Here is a 20,938-nt window from a genome sequence, read left to right on the forward strand (position 1 = left end):
ATGATGCCAGAAAGTTAGCAAGTGACTTTCCTGAAGCCATTTCATGCAGTAGATGGGGCTGGCTGCCATCTTATCCTTTTTCTCATCAAAAATTTTCTTTTTCTTTTTTTTTTTTTTTGAGATGGAGTCTCGCTCTGTCGCCCAGGCAGTGGCCCAATCTCGGCTCACCGCAACCTCTGCCTCCCGGTTTCACGCCATTCTCCTGCCTCAGCCTCCTGAGTAGCTGGGACTACAGGTGCCCACCACCATGCCTGGCTAATTTTTTGTATTTTTAGTTGAGACGGGGTTTCACCATGTTAGCCAGGATGGTCTCGATCTCCTGACCTCGTGATCTGTCTGCCTCAGCCTCCCGAAGTGCTGGGATTACAGGCGTGAGCCACCGCGCCCGGCAAAATTTTTCAATTAAAATTTGAAACACTGACTTTTATCAAAGAAGTTAATGATAGGATTGCCAGATAAAATACAGGAAGCCCAGATAATTTTGAATTTTAAATAAACAGTTAGTAATTTGTTAGTATAAATGTGTTCCAAATATTGCATGGGACTTATACTAAACAATTACTTGTCATTTATCTGGAATTCAGATTTAACCTGGGCTTCCTATATTTTTGTTTGCTAAATCTGGCAACGCTAGTCAGTGAAAAATAAAATTCACTTCACAGAAACCCACAGCACGGCTAATGTCCACGAGAATGCCTTTAAAGAAACACGGCCCTTGATGGCCACCCACACTTTGGGAGGCCGAGACACGAGGTCAGGAGATCGAGACTATCCTACCCCGTCTCTACTAAAAATACAAAAAACTAGCCGGGCGTGGTGGCGGGCGCCTGGTGGCGGGCGCCTGTAGATGCAGGTCAAAATCCTTCCTTTAATGTGATTCATGTTATTTCAACGACTTTTAGGTTAAACTCAGATTCCCAGTTACAGGTGGCCTTGGCTAGTTTTATCCGGGTAACATTTGAGGCTGCACATGTGATCACGGTCTTGGGTTTCCTCTGAGGTGTTCAAAGCCATGTCTCTTGAGGTACTTGGCTCGCGCAAGGACATCATTGCAGAAGTCACAGCTCAGGTCCTGGCTGCTTTGGACATAGCCAGCACCCCCACTGTAGGCACAGAGTCCACCTGAAATGCACGAGATGATAGGTGAATACTGACCTAGGGTACTCAGCTCGGCAGTTAACTCTGAGTCTCTTTACTAACTGCCTATCAGGAGGCAGCTGGGGAATCTGGTGCACTGTAATACATTTGTCCCTATTAATTCTGTGCTTGAGACAACTGACTGACAGTGTTACACGTACCTCTCAGGTACTGGTCAGGGGTCCAGGTTGGAAACCTCCTCTGGATTTCTTTGATTCTAGTAGTCAGAGCTTCAGTCATCTGGGAAACCTGAGACTCACTAATCCAGTATGCGGGAGCGTGAGAGCCAGGTTCCTGGAAGGAGGGAGGCAAAGAAGCCACGTAAGCTGGGTGGGAGGGTGATCTGGCTTCTTGGGCTCAGTGGCGCTTGTTCATTTCCTTTCTCTTATTCTCCTTTCACCTTTGATGGAACCAATGCCACCTTCAGTCTCCCTGTGAGGTAGGTTACATACGGTGGTCATAGCCTCCCTTATGGGGAACAAATTTACCAGATAGATGGAGAGAACAAACCACTGACAGTGCACAAACTACATTCGGGACTCATGGTCAGAATATCCTACAGTGCCAGGCTCATGCCTGTAATCCCAGCACTTTGGGAGGCCGAGGCAGGTGGACCACTTAAGCTCAGGAGTTCAAGACGAGCCTCAGCAACATGGGAGAACTTCATCTCTACAAAAAATACGAAACTTAGCCGGGCGTCATGGTGTGCGCCTGTAGTCCCAGCTACTTGGGAGGCTGAGGTGGGAGGATCACCTGAGCCTAACAGGATGGATCGATTGAGCCTGGGAGGCGGAGGTTGCAGTAAGCCATGATTGCTCCACTGCATAGCCTGGGTGACAGAGTGAGACCCTGTCTAAAAATAAATAAATAAAAATAAAAATAAATCTGCGGTAAGCAGGACAAAGAACAGAAGGGAAAATCCCCAGATCCATGCAAGCACAGAAACCCATGATGAGTATCCTTGGGTTGACCTATGCTCATTATAAGAGTGAAAAAAAAGCACACCCCCAGGTGGAGAATTCAGATGCGGAGACACGCGATATACGTGCTAGCATGCAAAGCAATAGCATATGTGCATGCAGGAGACCCCGAAACATGCATAACAGCAACAGCCATCCCCTCTCTCATACGAATAATCATATAAGCTTTCCTTGAAGGGATTTCCCCATGTCACATGAGGCTGTCTCATTCTCCACCCAGCTACCAGAGTGCACTTTTGCTTTGCAATACACTTCTTCGCCTACTTTTACTTCGGACTTGTGCCCCAATTCTTTTGTGCAGCAAAGTCAAGAACTTGACCTGGCCCTCCAACAGCACCTGGAGATCAAACAGTAAAGCTATTTATACCGGTTAGAATAGCTACTGTCATGCAAAAATGCAAAAGACCGGTGCTATAATTTGAATGTTTGTCCCCTGTGAAACTCATGTTGAAACTTAATCACCGATGTGGCAGTATTGAGAGGTGGGGCCTTTAAGAGGTGATTAGACTGGCCGGGCGCGGTGGCTCAAGCCTGTATTCCTAGCACTTTGGGAGGCCGAGACGGGTGGATCACGAGGTCAGGAGATCGAGACCATCCTGGCTAACACAGTGAAACCCCGTCTCTACTAAAAAATACAAAAAAACTAGCTGGGCGAGGTGGCGGGCGCCTGTAGTCCCAGCTACTCGGTAGGCTGAGGCAGGAGAATGGCGTGAACCCGGGAGGCGGAGCTTGCAGTGAGCTGAGATCCGGCCACTGCACTCCAGCCTGGGCAACAGAGCGAGACTCCGTCTCCAAAAAAAAAAAAAAAAGAGGTGATTAGATTAATCTATTCATAGATTAATGAAGGGGTGGCCTGCCCCTCCACACCTGTGGGCGTTTCTCGTTAGGTGGAACAAGAGACTTGAGAAAAGAAACGAGACACAGAGACAAAGTACAAAGAAAGAAAAGGTGGGCCCAGGGGACCAGCGCTCAGCATACAGAGAACCTACGCGGGCACCGGTCTCTGAGTTCCCTCAGTATTTATTGATCATTATCCTTACCGTCTTAGAAAAAGGGAGGTGGCAGGATAATAGGATCATCGTAGGGAGAAGGTCAGCAGTAAGACATATGAATAAAGATCTCTGTGACATAAGTTTAAGAAAAAGTGCTGTGCCTTGATATGCATACGTAAACATCTCCATAAACCTTTTTAGTGCATAAAGAGCAGCATTGCCACTAGCAAGTCCCACCTTTCGCCTTAAGGCGTTTTCTCCTTTCTCAGTAAACAGAACATACAATCGGGTTTTCAACCGAGATGTTCCATTGCCCAGGGATGGGGAGGAAACAGATGCTTTTCTCTATTTCAACTGCCAAACCTTCTTTCCTCTTATACTAGTCCTCCTCAGCACAGACCCTTCACGGGTGTCAGGCTGGGGGACGATCAGGTCTTTCCCTTCCCATGAGGCCATATTTCAGACTATCACATGAGGAGAAACCTTGGACAATACCTAGCTTTCCCAGGCAGAGGTCCCTGCGACCTTTGGCAGTGTACTTGTCCCTGGGTACTTGAGATTAAGAGAATGGTGATGACTTTTAACCAGCAAAACTGCCTTCAGGCACTTGTTTAACAAAGCACACCCTGCACAGCCCAAAATCTGTTAAACCTTGAGTCACCACAGCACATGTCTCTTGCAAGCACAAGGTTGGGTCGGTCATAGATTAACAGCATCTCAAATACAGAACAAAATGGAGTCTCTTATGTCTACTTCTTTCTATACAGACACAGTAGCAGTCTGATCTCTCTTTTCCCCACAGATTAATGGGTTAGGGGGTTCATGGTTCTCACAGGAGTGGGGCTGGTGGCTTTTTAAGAAGAGGAAGACAGACTAAGCCAGTACACTCAGCCACTCACCATGGGAGGCCCTGAGCCACCTTGAACTCTGCAAAGGGTCCCCACCAGCAAGAAGGCTCTACCAGATGTGTCCCCTTGACCTTGGGGTCCCCAGCCTCCAGAACTGTAAGACATAAATTTTACTTTTCATAAATTACCCATATTGAGGTATCCATGTTATTTTATGTTGCTTATTCTGTAAAAAGCAACAGAAAACAGACTAAGACAACGAGGGTTGGTGAGGATGTAGAGAAACTGGAATCACTGTACATTGTTGATGGCAATGCGAAATGGTGCAGCTACCGTGGAAAACTATACTGTGGTTTCTCAAAAAATTAAAATTAGAACTACCATACAGGCTGGGTGCAGTGGCTCACACCTGTAATCCCAGAACTTTGGGAGGCCAAGGAGGGTGGATCACCAGGCAGGAGTTTGAGACCTGCCTGGCCAAAATGGTGAAACCCCATCTCTACTTAAAATACAAAAATTAGCCAACTGTGGTGGTGGGGGCCTGTAATCCCAGCTACTGGGGAGGCTGAGACAGCAGCATTGCTTGAACCCAGTAGGTGGAGGCTGCAGTGAGCTGAGATCGTGCCATTGTATTCCAACCTGGGCAACAAGAGTGAGACTCTGTCTCAAAAAATAAAAAAAAAAAGTAAAAATGAATACCATATGATTTAGTAATCCCCTTTCTGGGTATTCATCCAAAAGAATTGGAATCAGGATCTCAAAGAGATATCTGAGCTCCCACATTCATCGCAAAGCTATTCCCAAAAGCCAAGAGGTAGAAACAACGTAAATGTACCTGACAGATGAATGAATAAAGAAAATGTGGTATACACATATCATGGAATATTATTCAACCTTAAAAAGAAGTAAATTCTGCATTATGTGACAACATAGATGAACCCTGAGGACACTATGTAAGTGAAATAAGCCAGTCACAGAACAAATACTGCATGATTTCACTTATATGAGGTATCTAAAATAGTTAAGTTCGTAGAAGCAAAGAATAGAATGATGGTTGCCAGGGGCTGATGGGGAGAGGGAAACTGGGAGTTGCTAATTAATGGGTATAAAATTTTAGTTATGCAAGACAAGTAAGACCTAGAGATCTGATGTATGACATTGTGCCTATAATTAACAACACCGTATTGTACACTTACACATCTGTAGACAGCATTATCCTTAGCAAACTAACACATGAACAGAAAACCAAATACCACATGTTCCACATGTTCGCACTTATAAGTGGGAGTCAGATGATGAGAACACATGGACACACAGATGGGAACAACACACACTGGGGCCATTGGATGGTGGAGGGAGGGAGAAGGGAGAGAATCAGGAAAAATAACTAATGGGTAGTAGGCTTAATACCTGGGTGATGAAATAATCTGTACAACGAACCCCATGACACACGTTTACCTACGTAACAAACCTGCACATAAACCCCTGAACTTAAAAGTTAGGAAAAAAGGCTTTCTTTTTTTTTTTTTTTTTTTTTTTGAGACGGAGTCTCGCTCTGTCGCCCAGGCTGGACTGCAGTGGCCGGATCACAGCTCACTGTGAGCTCCACCTCCCGGGTTTACGCCATTCTCCTGCCTCAGCCTCCCGAGTAGCTGGGACTACAGGGCCTGCCACCACACCCGGCTAGTTTTTTGTATTTTTTTAGTAGAGACGGGGTTTCACCGTGTTAGCCAGGATGGTCTCGATCTCCTGACCTCGTGATCCGCCCGTCTCGGCCTCCCAAAGTGCTGGGATTACAGGCTTGAGCCACTGGGCTTTCTTTTTTTTTAAAACTAGGTTTGTGACTGTAAATCTCCCTTAAAGCATTTTTACCGTATCTCATAGCTTCTAATATCTAATATCTTTCTATCATCCTGTTTTAGTTATTTTTAAGTTTCACTATGATTTGTTTCTTTAACCTAAAGAGTTACTTAGTGTTTTGTATGTGTGTGTGCATGTTTAAATTTCCATATGATCAGAGATAATTTTAATTTTTAAAATTATCTTCTAGCATAATTGTATTATTGTGAGATCTGAAATTTTTGAGGGTTTCTTTAATAGATGATATATGATCAACTTTTGTAAAATGTTTCTCATGTGCGTAAGACAATTGTATATATCCTAATGGATACATAAATAATTATATCCCCCTCCTTCTCTCTCTCTTTTTCCTTCCAGCTCTCCCTCCCTCCCCCAATTAACAATCAAGCCTGTTAATTGTGTTCTTGTTACATCTGTTAATTGTTTTACTTATTTTTCTTCTATATCTTTGCCGGTTTGTTTATTGTATAACCTGTAAATAATCAAGAGAGATGTGTTAAAATTTCCTACTATGATAGCGGGTTTATTATTATAGTAATAATAATTTATGCTGCATATATTTTGAGGTTATTTTACTGGCGTCTATTTGTTTTACATTGCTTTACTTCCTTAACAAATTCAATCTTTTTGTTATGTCATGATTCTCTCCATCCCAAATATTTTTTCTTCTAAAGTGTATTTTATTTAATGTATCATAGTTCTCAACATTATTTTGGTTATTGTATTCCTGGTAGGTCTTCTTTTTACCATACTCTTACTTCAAACTTTTGCGTATTCAAATGCTTTAAGGGTTTCTCACACAAACCATGTAAATCTGAATTTGGGCTTTTAATCTCATTCATACATCTGTGTCTTTAAACCACTAGGTTTCCTCTATATTTATTGCAATTATTAATATCTTGTAGTTGCTACTATCATCTTAATTTGTTATTTCAATATGTCCCTCTTTTTCTACATTCCTTTTGACTCCTGTCTTAATTATAATTATTATTATTATTATTAAAATAATGGAGACAGGGTCTCAGTCTCTCACCCAGACTGGAGTGCGGTGGCGTGATTTCAGCTCACCGCAACCTCCGCCTCCCAGGCTCAAGCGATTCTCCTGCCTCAGCCTCCTGAGTAGCTGGGATTACAGGCACCCCGCCACTACTGCCTGGCTAATTTTTGTATTTTTTGTAAAGACAGGATTTCACCTTGTTGGCCAGGCTGGTTTCAAACTCCTGACCTCAAATGATCCATCCACCTCAGCCTCCCAAAGTGCTGGGATTTTAAAGATACGAGCCACTATGCACAGCCTATTTTGTGACTGAAACTATGTCTCACCCTAAATAAGGCAAGGACTCTCTGATCCCTTGGCTCCCCACCCCTGCTTGCGGCACCCATCATATTGACCAAACCTATACCCCGGGTTTTACTTAAAATGTGGTCCAGGAACCAGCAACATCAACAACAACTGAGAACTTATTTAGTAGAATTGCAGAACTTTGGGTCCCATTTCAGACCAACTGAATCAGAATTCTCATGTAAGCAAGAGCTCCAGGTGTTCATATGCACAATAAGTGTCTAGAGTCAGTAAACTAGACTTAACCACAACAACCAAAAAATCTGTGGCCAGGCAAAGTGACTCACTCCTGTAATCCCAGCACTTTGGGAGGCTGAGGCAGGCAGACCACTTGGGTCCAGGAGTTCGAGACCAGCCTGGGCAACATGATGAAACCCCATCTCTACAAAAAATACAAAAATTAGCCAGGCATGGTGGCGCATGCTTGCAGTCCCAGCTACTCAGGAGGCTGAGGAGGATCACGTGAGCCCAGGAGGCAGAGGTTGCAGTGAGCTAAGATCGTGCAACTATACTCCAGCCTGGGTGACAGAGCCAGACCCTGTCTTAAAAAAAAAAATCTGTTAAGATGATAGATCTCACGTTAAATGTTCTTGCCAAAGAAAAAAGGGAATAAAGTTTCAAGGTTTGGGCTATAAGGAAGGGATGAGCAGACATTTCACTGCTGCTTCAGCGTAAGGGTGTGACTCAGTTAATGACTGAGTTAGTGTAGGTAGCAGTGGGATGCCCTTCTTCAACCTGCCAGTGCAAACCCTCCAAACAGGCCAGAAAGGAGTTTTTCTGTCTGAACTTGTCATTCTTTTTCCAGATGGTCTGATGTCTAAAGGGACTTCTAACCCTTCTTATATACCTTTGATTACCACTTCCATGTAGGTTTCATCATATTTGGGAGAAATGTCCAAATCTAGAGAATTCTCTTTTTTGTTTTTGTTTGTTTTTTTGAGATGGAGTTTCCCTCTGTCGCCCAGGCTGGAGGGCAGTGGCGCAATCTCAGCTCACTGCAACCTCCACCTCCCAGGTTCAAGCGATCCTCCCACCTCAGCCTCCCAAGTAGCTGGAATTACAGGCATGCACCACCATGCCCAGCTAATTTTTGAATTTTAGTAGAGGTGGGGTTTCACCATGTTGGCTGGGCTGGTCTCGAACTCCTGACCTCATGTAATCCGCCTTCCTCGACCTCCCAAAGTGCTGGGATTATAGGCATGAGCCACCGTGCCTGGCCCAAATCTAGGGAATTCTTATTTCATCTTCAAAGGAGATGGACTCATCTTTTCCTCAAAAACCAGATTTTACAAAGGAGACAAAACAGCACAGCAGAAATGATCCCAGCCCTAACATCACAAAATACTGTCCTTGGTCCCAGTTCTGCCTCTTGCAGCTGCCATGTGACTCTGCAGCAGAGACTCCTTCCTTGTGATGCTATCTCCTCACTTGTCAAGGATGGATCGCGTGCCCCTCACCTCATCAGATTATTGGATGGGTCTCCAAATCCAAGTGAAATAAAGTATTTGAAAGTACTTGAAAAGTATCATACAAAAAAGTCAAGGGAAGCAAATTTAAAGAGATCATCGAGAAATACATTTTCCCAAAATCTTAAAAAATGACTGCAGTACTCACAGATTCCTCAACAACAACCACCACAAAAGCAGTGTGAGATCAATGGAAAAAAATCGAGCCTCATTCTCACCCCGGCCATCACTGATTCCCTGGTGCAGAGTTAATTCCACAGTGGATTAGTGACCAGTTCCCCAGAAGTCTCTATCTGACAAGTGATACCAGGCAGAATTCATGCGAAACTAAAACTCAATCTTCAGAACTAAGAATTGTATAGAAAAAAGATAAAGGAAAAGAAATTTAACATTTTTTGAGAATCCAACGGATATCAGGTACTTTTTTTGCATTATGTCATGGAATCTTCATAATCATGCTGTAAGAATGGCATTCTATAGGTAGAGAAACTAAGGCCCAGTGAGATTAAATGGTTTATTCAAGGTCACATGGCTACAAAGTCACTGAGGAGAAATTTAATCCATGATCTTTCTCTTGGACCACTTAGGTCCAGAAATCCAGAATAGGGTGACCCGGATGATATTCTGGAAACATGGCATTATTTACTGTGAAAAGAAATTGTGGCTCAACATGAAGCAGAAATATTGCTGCTCATATCTCTCAGGCAGAACTTTGACTGTCACAGCTCTAAAGAGCTTCATTCGTGCTGTGTTCTACGAAGCTTTGCCATCATCCAAAAAACAAAGCAGTGGTGCCACATAGCAGAATGGCCACATGTGTCAACAGATGGAGAGTTACCTGCACCATGCTAGTCCTATCACCCACGTTGACCAGAATTTTGTCACCAGGAGACTTCCTGGACAAGATACCAGCGATCACGGCAGGATCCACGCAGTACTTTTGGCCGATGGTTTGCATCGTGGGTTGATATTTCAGGAGGTATGGCATGTCTATTTCAGCCAGCCTTTCAGAAGCACGAACTCCTAAACCAAACAAAAGGAAGGATGCAGCTTGGTGTGACTTATGCTGCAACAGGAGCTCAAGGGAAGAGAGAAAGAACAGTCCAAGGATCTGGGTAGTGGTCGAGGACTGAGAATCCCAGATTTTGGTCTTAAATCTTTCGTAGTGGAAGCTCCCTGACCTGAGGTTAGGACTGTCCTCCCGTGAACTTGAGTCAGCATCTCCTGAGCCAGGGTCCCCTATGGCTGTCAGTGCCTTCGGCTGGGCTCTCAGGGGCTGCTCTGGCCCGCCCACGACAATTCCATGGCGATAGGAACCATTGTTCCCGTTCTGAGCACACCAGTAAAATAAAACATGTCTGCCTATCAGCTGCAACATGACACGAAGGAGAAATTCTGCCAAACCCTTCAATAAGTCTTTAGATAGTGTTCCTCAACAAGTTTGTTCACAATTGCACAGTTTTCCACTCCTAAACGACACCAAGAAATCATGCGAGTTTAAACCTTTCTGAAATAATAAGAATGCTGGGCAAAAGGAAAGCCAATATTAATCTACTTGGCTAGCCTTGCCTTCTAGGTGCTTTTATGATTTAAAAAGAACTCTCGACCGAGCACAGTGGCTCACACCTGTAATCCCAGCACTTTGGGAGGCCAAAGAGGGAGGATCACCTGAGGTCAGGAGTTCAAGACCAGCCTGACCAACATGGTGAAATCCCATCTCTACTAAAAATACAAAATTAGCCAGGCATGGTGGCACATGCCTGTAATCCCAGCTACTCGGGAGGCTGAGGGAGGAGAATTGCTTGAACCTGGGAGGTGGAGGCTGCAGTGACCCGAGATCACACCATTGCACTCCAACCTGGGCCACAAGACAGAAACTTCATCTCAAAAAATAAAAATAAAAACAAAAAATAAAAATAAAAACAAAAAATAAAAATAAAAACAAAAAATAAAAATAAAAACAAAAAATAAAAAGCACCCTTATCCACATTGTGTCGGTCAAAGCTCACAACAACACTGTAAATACTGTACTGCTAGCCCCCTTTCCATGGATGCAGGAGGCAGCTAAGTGACTTGTTCAAGATGCAGAGCTTTGGGACCCCATACCCAGAACCCGGAACTCTTTCCAACAGTCAGTAGCGTGAGGCATGGGGAACAGTGAGAGCCAGGGGGACAGGTTGAGAGGGCGAGAGCTCATAACTACCACAGTAGTTCAGGCCGTGATGTCTTCCAATCCCACAAGATGCTCCAGGGGTGTCCAGGGTTTGGATGTTTCCATAGCATCCCCAGTTGCTGCTTTCAGACAAGTCTACAAGTTGAGAAAAGTTCAGCCTAAGGCACGGAACCAGTTCTTATCATTCTGCCGTCCATGAATGAAATTACGTTAATAAAAGTAACTATAATAAAATCAATTACATCACCTTCACTCTGCAACTGAAACTCTTTTGAAATTTAAATGAGACATATCCCAATAAATGATCACAAAAACTTCCTCAATACTCAATTCTCACCTGCTCTCCTGCAGACATGAGTAACTATTGGAGCTACTGAAGCAGTTACACTCTTTGTAAAGCTCTGGTGCCTTTGATGTTGTCAGATGGTGTCTTGGAACACATCAGAGAGGATCTGTTCCCTGTAAAGTAGTCCTCATCTGACTTTTTTTTTTTTTTTTTTCTGAGACAGAGTCTGGCTCTGTCACCTAGTCTGGAGTGCAGTGGCACGATCTCGACTGTTTGCAACCTCTGCCTCCTGGGTTCAAGTGATTCTCCTGCCTCAGCCGAGTAGCTGGGATTAAAAGTGCATGCCACTAACCCAGCTAATTTTTGTATTTTTAGTAGAGACGAGGTTTCACCATGTTGGCCAGGCTGGTCTCGAACTTTTGACCTCAAGTGATCCGCCCGCCTCGGCCTCCCAAAGTGCTGGGATGACAGGTGTGAGCCACCACGCCCAGCCTCATCTTTCATCTTACATGAACTCTGAGCACTTCTCCATCAAATACTCCTAACTTGTTGCTCTGATGAAATATTTATGTTTGCTCTGAAGAAACAATATAAAACTTGGATGTCTCTGGGATATCAACCCAGATCCAAAGTAAGGCACTGCTTGTAAATGGGGATTTGAGGCTGGCTACACTTTCTCTCAGGTACACTTCTAGATAAGAGCCGAAGGCTGCAGAAGGGAGTGAAGGAGAGAGGCATGGGACCAGTCTCCACATGGGATCACCCACTTTCCACTTCTTCCCTTTCTCTCTTTATCCTTTCCATCTCTCTCTACCTGTCATTCCAGTCATCACGGAAGGGGAGGAGTGGTTTCAGACACTCGGGATTTCACAAAGGCCATTGAAGAGGAGAATGTTCCTTCTCTTCACCCCAGGAGGAGGGTGCATGAGTATTTCGATCTACAATTCACACAAGGTGGGTGCACAAGTATTTGTAATATATCTACAATTCACACCAGAATGGGGGCACATGAACCAGTACTGAGATACCTACAGTAGGCAGGAAATTGCTCCTTTTGAGAATCATGTCACCATTATAAGGCTGTAAGAATGTCTCATTAGATTACCTTTTTATTTATTCATTTATTTATAGACAGGGTCTCACTGCCACCCAGGCTGGAGTGTAGTGGCATGATCATGGCTCACCACAGTCTCAGCCTCCCAGGCTTGAGCTGTCCTGCCACCTCAGTCTCTCAAGTAATTGGGACCACAGGCACAAGCTACCACACCTGTCTAATTTTTGAAGAGATGGGGTTTTGCCATGGTGCCCAGGCTGGTCTCAAACTCCTCAGCTCAAGCAATTTGCCCACCTCAACCTCCCAAAGTGCTGGGATTACAGGCGTGAGCCACTGCACCCAGCCAGATTACTCTTTTCAATGTATTTGATCCTTTAAAGTAGATTAGATTATCAAACCTTAATGATTTGCAGATCTTGGGAGATATATCTATTGCATATAATCACATGTTCTGTGTATTTACATAAATGCATTTTCAGGTTCTATTTTCTTAAAACTTTATGGGGTTGATAAATACTCGTCTTTTGGAGTAAATACTTCTACTTTACAAACTTGTGATAAGTAACCTAAGAGAAATGTGGAAATGAAAAGACTCGATCTTTTATGAATATACTAAAAAGTAAACCAGCTGACATGTTCTTTTTTATTTTTTAAACAGTGCACCTTTATCTTTATGACTGGTGACAAATGCCCTTAGTATTGCAGTTGATTGCCTTCACTCCTTGGTTCCTGCCTTGTGAACCTCTCCCTAGCCACACTCTCTGATCCTCAAAGTTCTTTGTATTCCCGATGCTTAGCACCTGGTAGGCATTTTTAAATATTTGTTGAATGAATGGGTCAATAACTAAATGAATGACTATAAGACCTCATCTGATAAATATATTGAATTTAGAGTCAGGAAAATGTAGCTTCTCCTGAGGAACTTTGCTTCCTCCTTTTATTAAAAAACAAGTAGGCCAGGCGCAGTGCATCACCCTGTAATCCCAGCACTTTGGGAGGCCTGATCGTGAGGTCAAGAGTTCAAGACCAGCCTGGCCAACATGGTGAAACCCTGTCTCTACTAAAAATACAAAAATTAGCCGGGTGTAGTGGCAGGCGCCTGTCATCCCCGCTACTTGGGAGGCTGAGGCAAGAGAATAGCTTGAAACTGGAAGGCAGATGTTCCAGTGAGCTGAGATTGCGCCACTGCCCTCCAGCCTGGGCGAAAGAGCAAAACTCCATCTAAAAAAACAAAATCAAAAACAAGTACGTTCCCTGTTTCCTCCAGCTGCAAAGCTGAAGTTCAATCACAGCAACTGAATCAGCCTCAATGTTCAGCTTAGTCACCTGTTCTCAGTTGGCTTGATTCTGGTTTTCTATTTGAATTAGTCTTATTCATTAGTCTTATTCTGGCAACCACCTCAATTCTTCTATGGAAATATATGCTCTAGAAAGAAATTCAATTTGGCATTTTTTATGGTGGACAATGAGCAGCTGTCGATGGTGTATATTTAAAGTCTGGCTTCGAGCAGTGCTGTTTTAAGCCCACCTTGCATTCCAGAGAACCCCACTCTTTTGTAGGACATCTGGGGAGAGGCTGCTTGTTGGTGGCTGTTCCTAACTCCGGGATTTGTTGGACAGTTTAGGAAAAAAAAATAATAATGTTTTTGTTGCATTTTCAAGTATTAGAAGTGCCATTATGTTCCTACGCCTATCCTTCCCATCTCCAGAGTCATTTGGAAAAATCAGCCACACTCACCTGTCAGGGCAAGGAGGCCCAGCAGCAGCCACAATGCAGACATGATGACGATCTGGCTCTACGGCTCCTGAAACACTTTTAAAACAAAAATTAGCTTGAGAATACAAAAATGTCAATCATCATCATAACAACATGTAATGTTTCTAGAGAAGCAGGGGTGAAAAGAACAAATTTCCCCCATATCTGACCTAAGAAAATGAATGATTTGAATCATAGTGGAAAAAAGCAAAAGTAGGACAAGTACTCATTCATCCTTTCAATTAATCTAAAAATGAGAAGACTCTTACTCAGCCCACAGGAACTCAACATACAGTCAAGTTACCAACTACTTGCTCTCAAGAAGGCAAGAAGCTTCGAATCTTAACCATGGAGAAACATACTGACCTGGCTCCAGACCCTGAAAAGCAAATTTCTGGTGCTCATACCTCATCCCAAGAGCCTCTTGATTATCTCCATTATCAAAAGGAGAATTTTGTATGGGTGATTTCTTGCAATTTAGGTCCCTTCTTCTTGAGGTTTGAGGAAAGGCCACACTTTCCTCAGTGCCCTGGAATGTACACAGGTTGGAAAACATTTCCCACTGCTCTAATCCCAGCCGGGAATCACAGACCCCCTTTATCACCTTGAGCCGTGTTCCCCATTCTCCCTCGGTAAAACCCCAGTGTGGCAACAAACCTGGACTGGAGCCCGGGGAGAATGGAGAGATGAGCTACCTCCACCAGCAAATCCCCAAGAAGCTGGCTCATGGGCAGGGGTCCCGGGATTGAACTCATGAGGTGCTCACAAGACTGGAGAATGAAACACCTGGCCACCACGGAGCACCCGCTCATGTGCTCTCTCTCTCTTATCCCCGCCATTCCCCTAGTCACCTTCCACGAGTACAGACAGCCCTGGTTCTCCTACTGGCTACCAAACCAATACACAAATACCACCCCGGATAGTTTGCTGTTGACCTCAGGGAAAGGTAGCGTTTCGGGACCCTTGTCTCCAAAGCGCCTCCCACCAAGCCCTCCCACTCCAGCATGTATGTCTTCATTGCCCCAGTCAGCAGAGCCCGGCAGCCTAGCATTTTGAATTATTACTGTCATTACATGTGGGACTGTGCATATAAACATGGCACTTAGTACTTTCATGATGCTTTTCTCATCTCTTTTGTTTTGAAGTTAATCGTATGGGTTGTTTCTTTCAAACACCCAGGAAGAGATTACAACTCAGGATAGAGAGGCTTTAAGGAAGTCATTTGAAGCCAGGTGTGGTGGCATACACCTGTAGTCCCAGCTACTTGGGAGGCTGAGGCAGGAGGATTGCTTGAGCTCAGAGGGTCAAGGGTGCAGTGAGCTATGATCACACCACTGCACTCCATCTTGGGAAACAGAGCAAGAGCCTGCCTCAAAAAAATAAAAATAAAAATGGAAGTTATTCGATTTCTGTCTTCTTAAACTGAGGGAGCATATGCCCTTCAGATGCAGTCATGCTTTTTGTCATTCTCTCTACAACATTGAGATAGTCTGTCCGATTTTGCTTAGTTGAGCAGAAAATGTCATGCTCAGTCCCAACACCAAAAAGACTCAGGGACCTGGAATCTTAGCTGGGTCTGCAGGAACTCTCAGATTTAATCACCCAACAGGAGTCATTTGTTCAGCACCCTGAGCCTCCAGCAGTAAACATGAGAGGACAACCAATCCCAGGAGAAGAGAATGGAGAAAGAGCTGCTTGGATGTAAGAAAAGCTCATGGCCTCATGAAAGTGCACCACTGGCTTTATGGAAGGGCCCTTCAGGAAAAAGCACTGCTCACATTCAAATGCTCCACCCAGAGTATTTCACTCTTTTTGCTGCTTTTCCAGGAAAGAAAAATACTTCCTCTTGGAAATCCAGGTGGAAGGGCCAGCTTTTATTGTAACAGGAGAACTACCTTATTTTCCATGCTTGGAACTAAATACCTTTGTTGAGAAGTCGCTTTAATGAAAGAGTCTCTGTAAATACATGTGCCACCTAATGGAAACACAGAATTACTTTCTGGTTGCTCCTGGGACCGGGTCATCAAGGTAAAGTTTTTCAATTTCATCAGGGAAGAAGTGAAAATGGACTTTTTCTTTTTTTTTTTTTTTTTTTTTTGAGACGGAGTCTCGGTCTGTCGCCCAGGACAATGGACTTTTTCTTTTCGCCCGGCTTTTTTTTCGGGGTTTCAGGCCAGAGATTCACTCTGACCTCACCCCGTCTCGGCTGGAAAGTGTGGGATTACAGTGAGCCACCGCAGAGCCAGAGATTCACTCTGTCACCCAGGCTGGAGTGCAGTGGCACGATCATGGCTCACTGCAGCCTTGACCTCCTGGGCTCAAGTGATACTCCCACCTCAGTCTCCCAAGTAGCTGAGACTAGAGGCATATGCCACCATGCCCAGATAATTTTTTAGTTTTTTTGTAGAAATGGGTCTCACTATGTTGCCCAGGCTGGTCTTGAACTTCAGGCCTCAAGTGATCCTTCCACCTCAGCTTCCCGAGTAGGTGGGATTACAAGCTTAAGCCACCACACCTAGCTTGGAATTCTTAAATGGATGAACAGTGTATTTTGTCCATAAATAAGCATGCTGAAGCAACCCAAACTCTATGGCCCAACTTTACAAGTGCCGAAAAGTACCGTATGTTTAGAAGAGATTGTTGAGACATCACTCAGGTGTGCTCAGAGAGTGTCTGTCAGTTCCCTATGACTCATTCGTTAATTCCCCTGTGGCTTCCTGCTTAAAACCATTATGAAGATGTCAGACCAAGGCAGCACAGTGGTCACGATGTCGGGCACAGTGTCTCTGGTAGCATCCCTCTTCTCCCTACCCAGAGAGCAAAATAGTAACAAACAGCGAGGAGGTGTCAACAAGCTGGAGCAACAGGCCTGCCAGGCACACTGGAAACTGACAACCAGAGCAGCCCTCAGGAGCTACCTCACGTTCCTGGCGGCTTGGATGGGGACATCTTCCTCTACTCACCCTCTCTCCACTGAGTACTTTGGAATTCCCAAAGCACTGTGCAAGTTTGTAAGGCATAATGGACCATGTCTTCTTCAGTTCATCAATGTTTCTGGAGAAGGTGGAAACAGGTATCTTTGGTCTCATGGTTTTCTCACCTTAGAATCTTTTCCATGAATGCTCTCAATCTTTACCTTAACCTTAAACAGCATCATTGCAGGTCACTGGGGCCCTCCATCCAGCCCAGAAATGTGACGGATTAACACCTCAACATGCTGAGCAATGAAGGTGCCCCTGCCCCCTTGTGGTGTCCCCATCTAATCATGAGAGAAGTGAGAACTGCTGTATGCATCCACATTAGGTATGGTCTCCTGCTCTAAGCTGTGTTGTAACCTTTGTTTATTGCTAACATGTCTCTGTGCCTACCTACTCATTGTGTGCTGATAGGCCTTTCTTTTTTTAATGTTTAATTTTAATTTTATTTTAAATTACTTTTTGGTTTGTTGGGGTTTTCTTTGTTTTGTTTAAGACAAAGTCTCACTGTGTTGCCCAGGCTGGAGTGCAGTGGTGTGATCTTGGCTCACTGCAACCTCCGCCTCCTGAGTTCAAGTGATTCTCTTGCCTTAGCCTCTCGAGTAGCTGGGATTATAGGCATGTACCTCCACGCCCAGCTGAATTTTGTATTTTTAGTAGAGATAGGGTTTCACCATGTTGGCCAGGCTGATCTCGAACTCCTGACCTCAGGTAATCCACCCACCTCAGCCTCCCAAAGTGCTGGGATTACAGGCATGAGCTACCGCACCTAGCCCCTGCGTTTTTTGCTTTTTCTTTTTTTCTTTTTTCTTTTTTTATTGAGACTAGGTCTCACTCTGTCTCCCAGGCTGGAGTGCAGTGGCCCAAAATTGTGGAATCATCTCACCATTATAAGCCTGCAAGAATGTCTCATTAGATTACTCTTTAATTTTTAAAATTGTTTTAATTTTTTGTTGTTGTTTTTTGGTTTTTGTGGTTTTTTTGAGACAGGGTCTCACTGTCACCCAGGCTGGAATGAAGTGAAGTGCTCTTGGCTTACTGCACCCTCGACCTGCCTGAGGTCAGGTGATCCTCCTGCCTTCACCTCTGAGTAGCTGGGATTACAGCCGTGTGCCACCATGCCCGGCTAATTTTTGTATTTTTAGTAAAGACAGGGTTTTGCCGTGTTGGCCAGGCTGGTCTCAAACTCCAGGGCTCAAGTAATCTGCCTGCCTCAGCCTCCCAAAGTGCTGGGAACCACCAGCACCAGGCCTATTTTTAAATTATTTTTAATTTTTTGTTATTTTTACTTTTCACTTTTTTTAATTTTTTTAATTTTTAAAATGTTTATTTTATTTCATTTTTTAAATGTTTAAATTTTTAAATTTGTTAAAGGCCTTTTCAGTAGCATCACGTCGTACTCATCCTCCTCTCGCTATTCTAATCTTCTCCCTCCCTACATACACACACACACACACATACACACACACACGTACACACACACACAGCAACACTCCAGCCCATTGCCTCACAGATTGCTAGGCACCAACAGGCCTAAAATTAAAATAGTAATAGCAATGCAGTCATGAATATAAAATAATATAAATTATTCTGCCACTAAGATCATGTTTTCTTGAGAAAACTATAACTTTTTAGAATAAAAACATAAGGCAGCAACATGAAGGCTCATTTTAAGCTGTACGTTGTATAGACTTGCACTTTCACATGGCCTGTGAAAATATGTATTTACTGAATTTGGATTGTGATCAATAATGACCAGCCTAGAAGACCTCTGAAAGTTTGATCATGCTCTTCCCTCTGGGCAGGCACAGCCTTTCCCTGCAGAGACAGACTGTGAGCTGGAAGGGAGTTCCTTCTCTCAACGCGTCCTCTATGCCTGCTTTTCCCATTTGGGTTTTTGAGAGTTCAGAACTCCAGGAAGGATCTTCCTATGCTGGAGATTTCCCTGCCAATGTTTCATTCTGCACAAGGAAGAAATCAGAGAGACCTTGGCCTCTCTGTTCCGTCTGTGGACTCTAGAGGCTTATCTGTCTTTTTATTCTGTTAGCCGAGACTGTTAGACATGTTGGCCTTGGTTCTTTCACAGGTTGCAGAGAAAATAAGACTGTTACAGAACCAACACTTATGGCGTATGGGTTAATGTAGCGTTGGCAAGACTGCCCATGAGGTCAGGCAAGGGATTTACCATCCGGCAAAATACAAGCACCTCAGTCTTTTGGCTTTCGGTTAACAAATGCGACATCGCATGTGGCCCTATTACAGCTACAGTTAAGTGCACACACATTTCTTTTCTCCCATTATTCGATTTGCACATGCTCACACATCCAAAAGTAACGATATACTTGCATTAAAAGAAATCTAAATTTTGAAACATATTGTAATGAACAGGAAAAATTATTCTATCATCTACATATCTTTTCAAACGTGGGTTTTCCTGGCAAGGTCCTTAAGTTTTGCCTGAGTCCGATATTTCTTATGCAGCAGCGACACAATCATTGCCTACTGATCACCATACACTGGATTTTCATCCTAAATAAGCCCGAGTGTAAGATCCACGCCTCTGCTTCACACTCACCTGACTTCAGTCAGTGCTCCTCCTTAGAGGTGGTGAGCCCACAGCGATTTATATAGAGTCCTGTTCTCCTTTTAAAAGTGTTGATCTCATCCTCTTTTGGAGAGATTTATGACATCTCATAAATTATAATAATAATCATAATAATTATAAATACTTTGAACTTATATAGGGCCTTTTATTCAAGAATGTCCTGGCATTTTGCAAACATTAACCAATTCGTTTCTTGCCATACCTCAGAAGGCAGATCCTGGTTGTAGTTTAACTTTGACACATTCAGGTTCAACACTTGTTTTTATTCACATCAGTTGATGGGAATATGCGTTAGGTAAGAAAGCAAGGAAGGAAGAGAGAGAGAGAAAGAGGGAAGGGAGAAAGGGAGGACGGGAAGGAAGAAAAGGAATAGGAAAGAAGGAAGGGAAGGGGGAAATTGAACTTGACACTTGATGTGTCAGAAACTCATTATTAGTTTGTATTTCAGGTAAGCAGAGCTCCTAGACTGGGGTTGGCAACTTTTTCTTATAGGCCCATATAGGCTTTTGGGCTATGTGATCTTTGTCGTAAATACTCGCCTCTGACATTGTAGCACGAGAGCCATCATAGATAATATTTAAATGAATGGCCATGACTGTGTTCCAAAAAACTTTCTTTACCACACAGGTGGTGGCCCTAGGGCCGTAGGTTGCTGGCACTGTTCTGAACTACCGAGAGATACCAATCCACAGGTCCTCAGTTCAGCCACATGGGGAGAGGTGATCGGCTGGATGATGCTATTTTATAGACACCCAGGACCTACATCGTGTTCCAAATGTCTACATCAATAAGTACTTTGAGAGGGTTCGTATGAAGTTTCCAGGAAGGATTATTTCCCCAGTTGTGGAAAGGGTGCATTTCATGACTGAAACAGGGAGCCCCTCCCTCACCACGCCCTGTGCCCCAGTTCAGCTGAACAGCTTGAATTTCCCAAACACAGCACCAGTTTGCACTAGGCCTTCCTACAGGCTCTTTCCTTTTTATCTAACCCCTCAGGGACAGGGGCTGTGTCTCATTTGTCTTTGTAACACCAGCGTGCAACACTCTGCCTGACACATATTAGACACTCGATAAAAAACATGGAATCGATGGCGCTTATCGGCTGGTTGGTATATAGTCTGACTCTTCTGCATCCTCTGCCTTAGCTCCTTCCCCACACCACACCTCAAACACAAGCTCCATGAGAACTGTGAATCTGAGTTCTCCATGAGAACTTCATTTATAAGACTGAGTCTTCAGTGCCCAGATAACAGCCTGGCACATTGTAAGTGTTTAGTAAATCTCTGTGGAATCACTCAATGAATGAAGAATTCCTACAACCTCACCCAGCAAGATTTGGACTGGGTTTCCAATGCTGGGCCCCAGGTTAGACGTGGGTTCCTTGTGTTTCAAGCAACATGTGGATATTTCTACCACAGCACCTACAGCACGTGGGTCTGTTGTTGTCTTGAGAACAAAAACAAA

At 44.0% G+C, this 20,938-nt stretch overlaps 2 protein-coding genes across 2 annotated transcripts in view; both read right to left on the bottom strand.

Moving 5' to 3' along the window:
- MITD1 (microtubule interacting and trafficking domain containing 1) overlaps positions 1-20,938 on the bottom strand; it is a 977,552-nt gene that overhangs the window by 99,513 nt on the left and 857,101 nt on the right. The window lies entirely within an intron of this gene.
- Positions 849-19,592, bottom strand: LYG1 (lysozyme g1). The gene is made up of 7 exons (XM_050755166.1): positions 19,445-19,592; positions 16,858-16,948; positions 13,877-13,951; positions 10,829-10,933; positions 9,464-9,648; positions 1,299-1,431; positions 849-1,122 (listed from the first exon to the last, which is right to left on the bottom strand). Exons 3-7 carry the CDS (start codon positions 13,917-13,919, stop codon positions 977-979), a joined length of 612 nt encoding a protein of 203 aa, XP_050611123.1. The 5' UTR covers positions 13,920-13,951; positions 16,858-16,948; positions 19,445-19,592; the 3' UTR covers positions 849-976.

Source organism: Macaca thibetana, chromosome 13 (genome assembly GCF_024542745.1).
Source record: "Macaca thibetana thibetana isolate TM-01 chromosome 13, ASM2454274v1, whole genome shotgun sequence".
NCBI lineage: Eukaryota > Metazoa > Chordata > Mammalia > Primates > Cercopithecidae > Macaca > Macaca thibetana.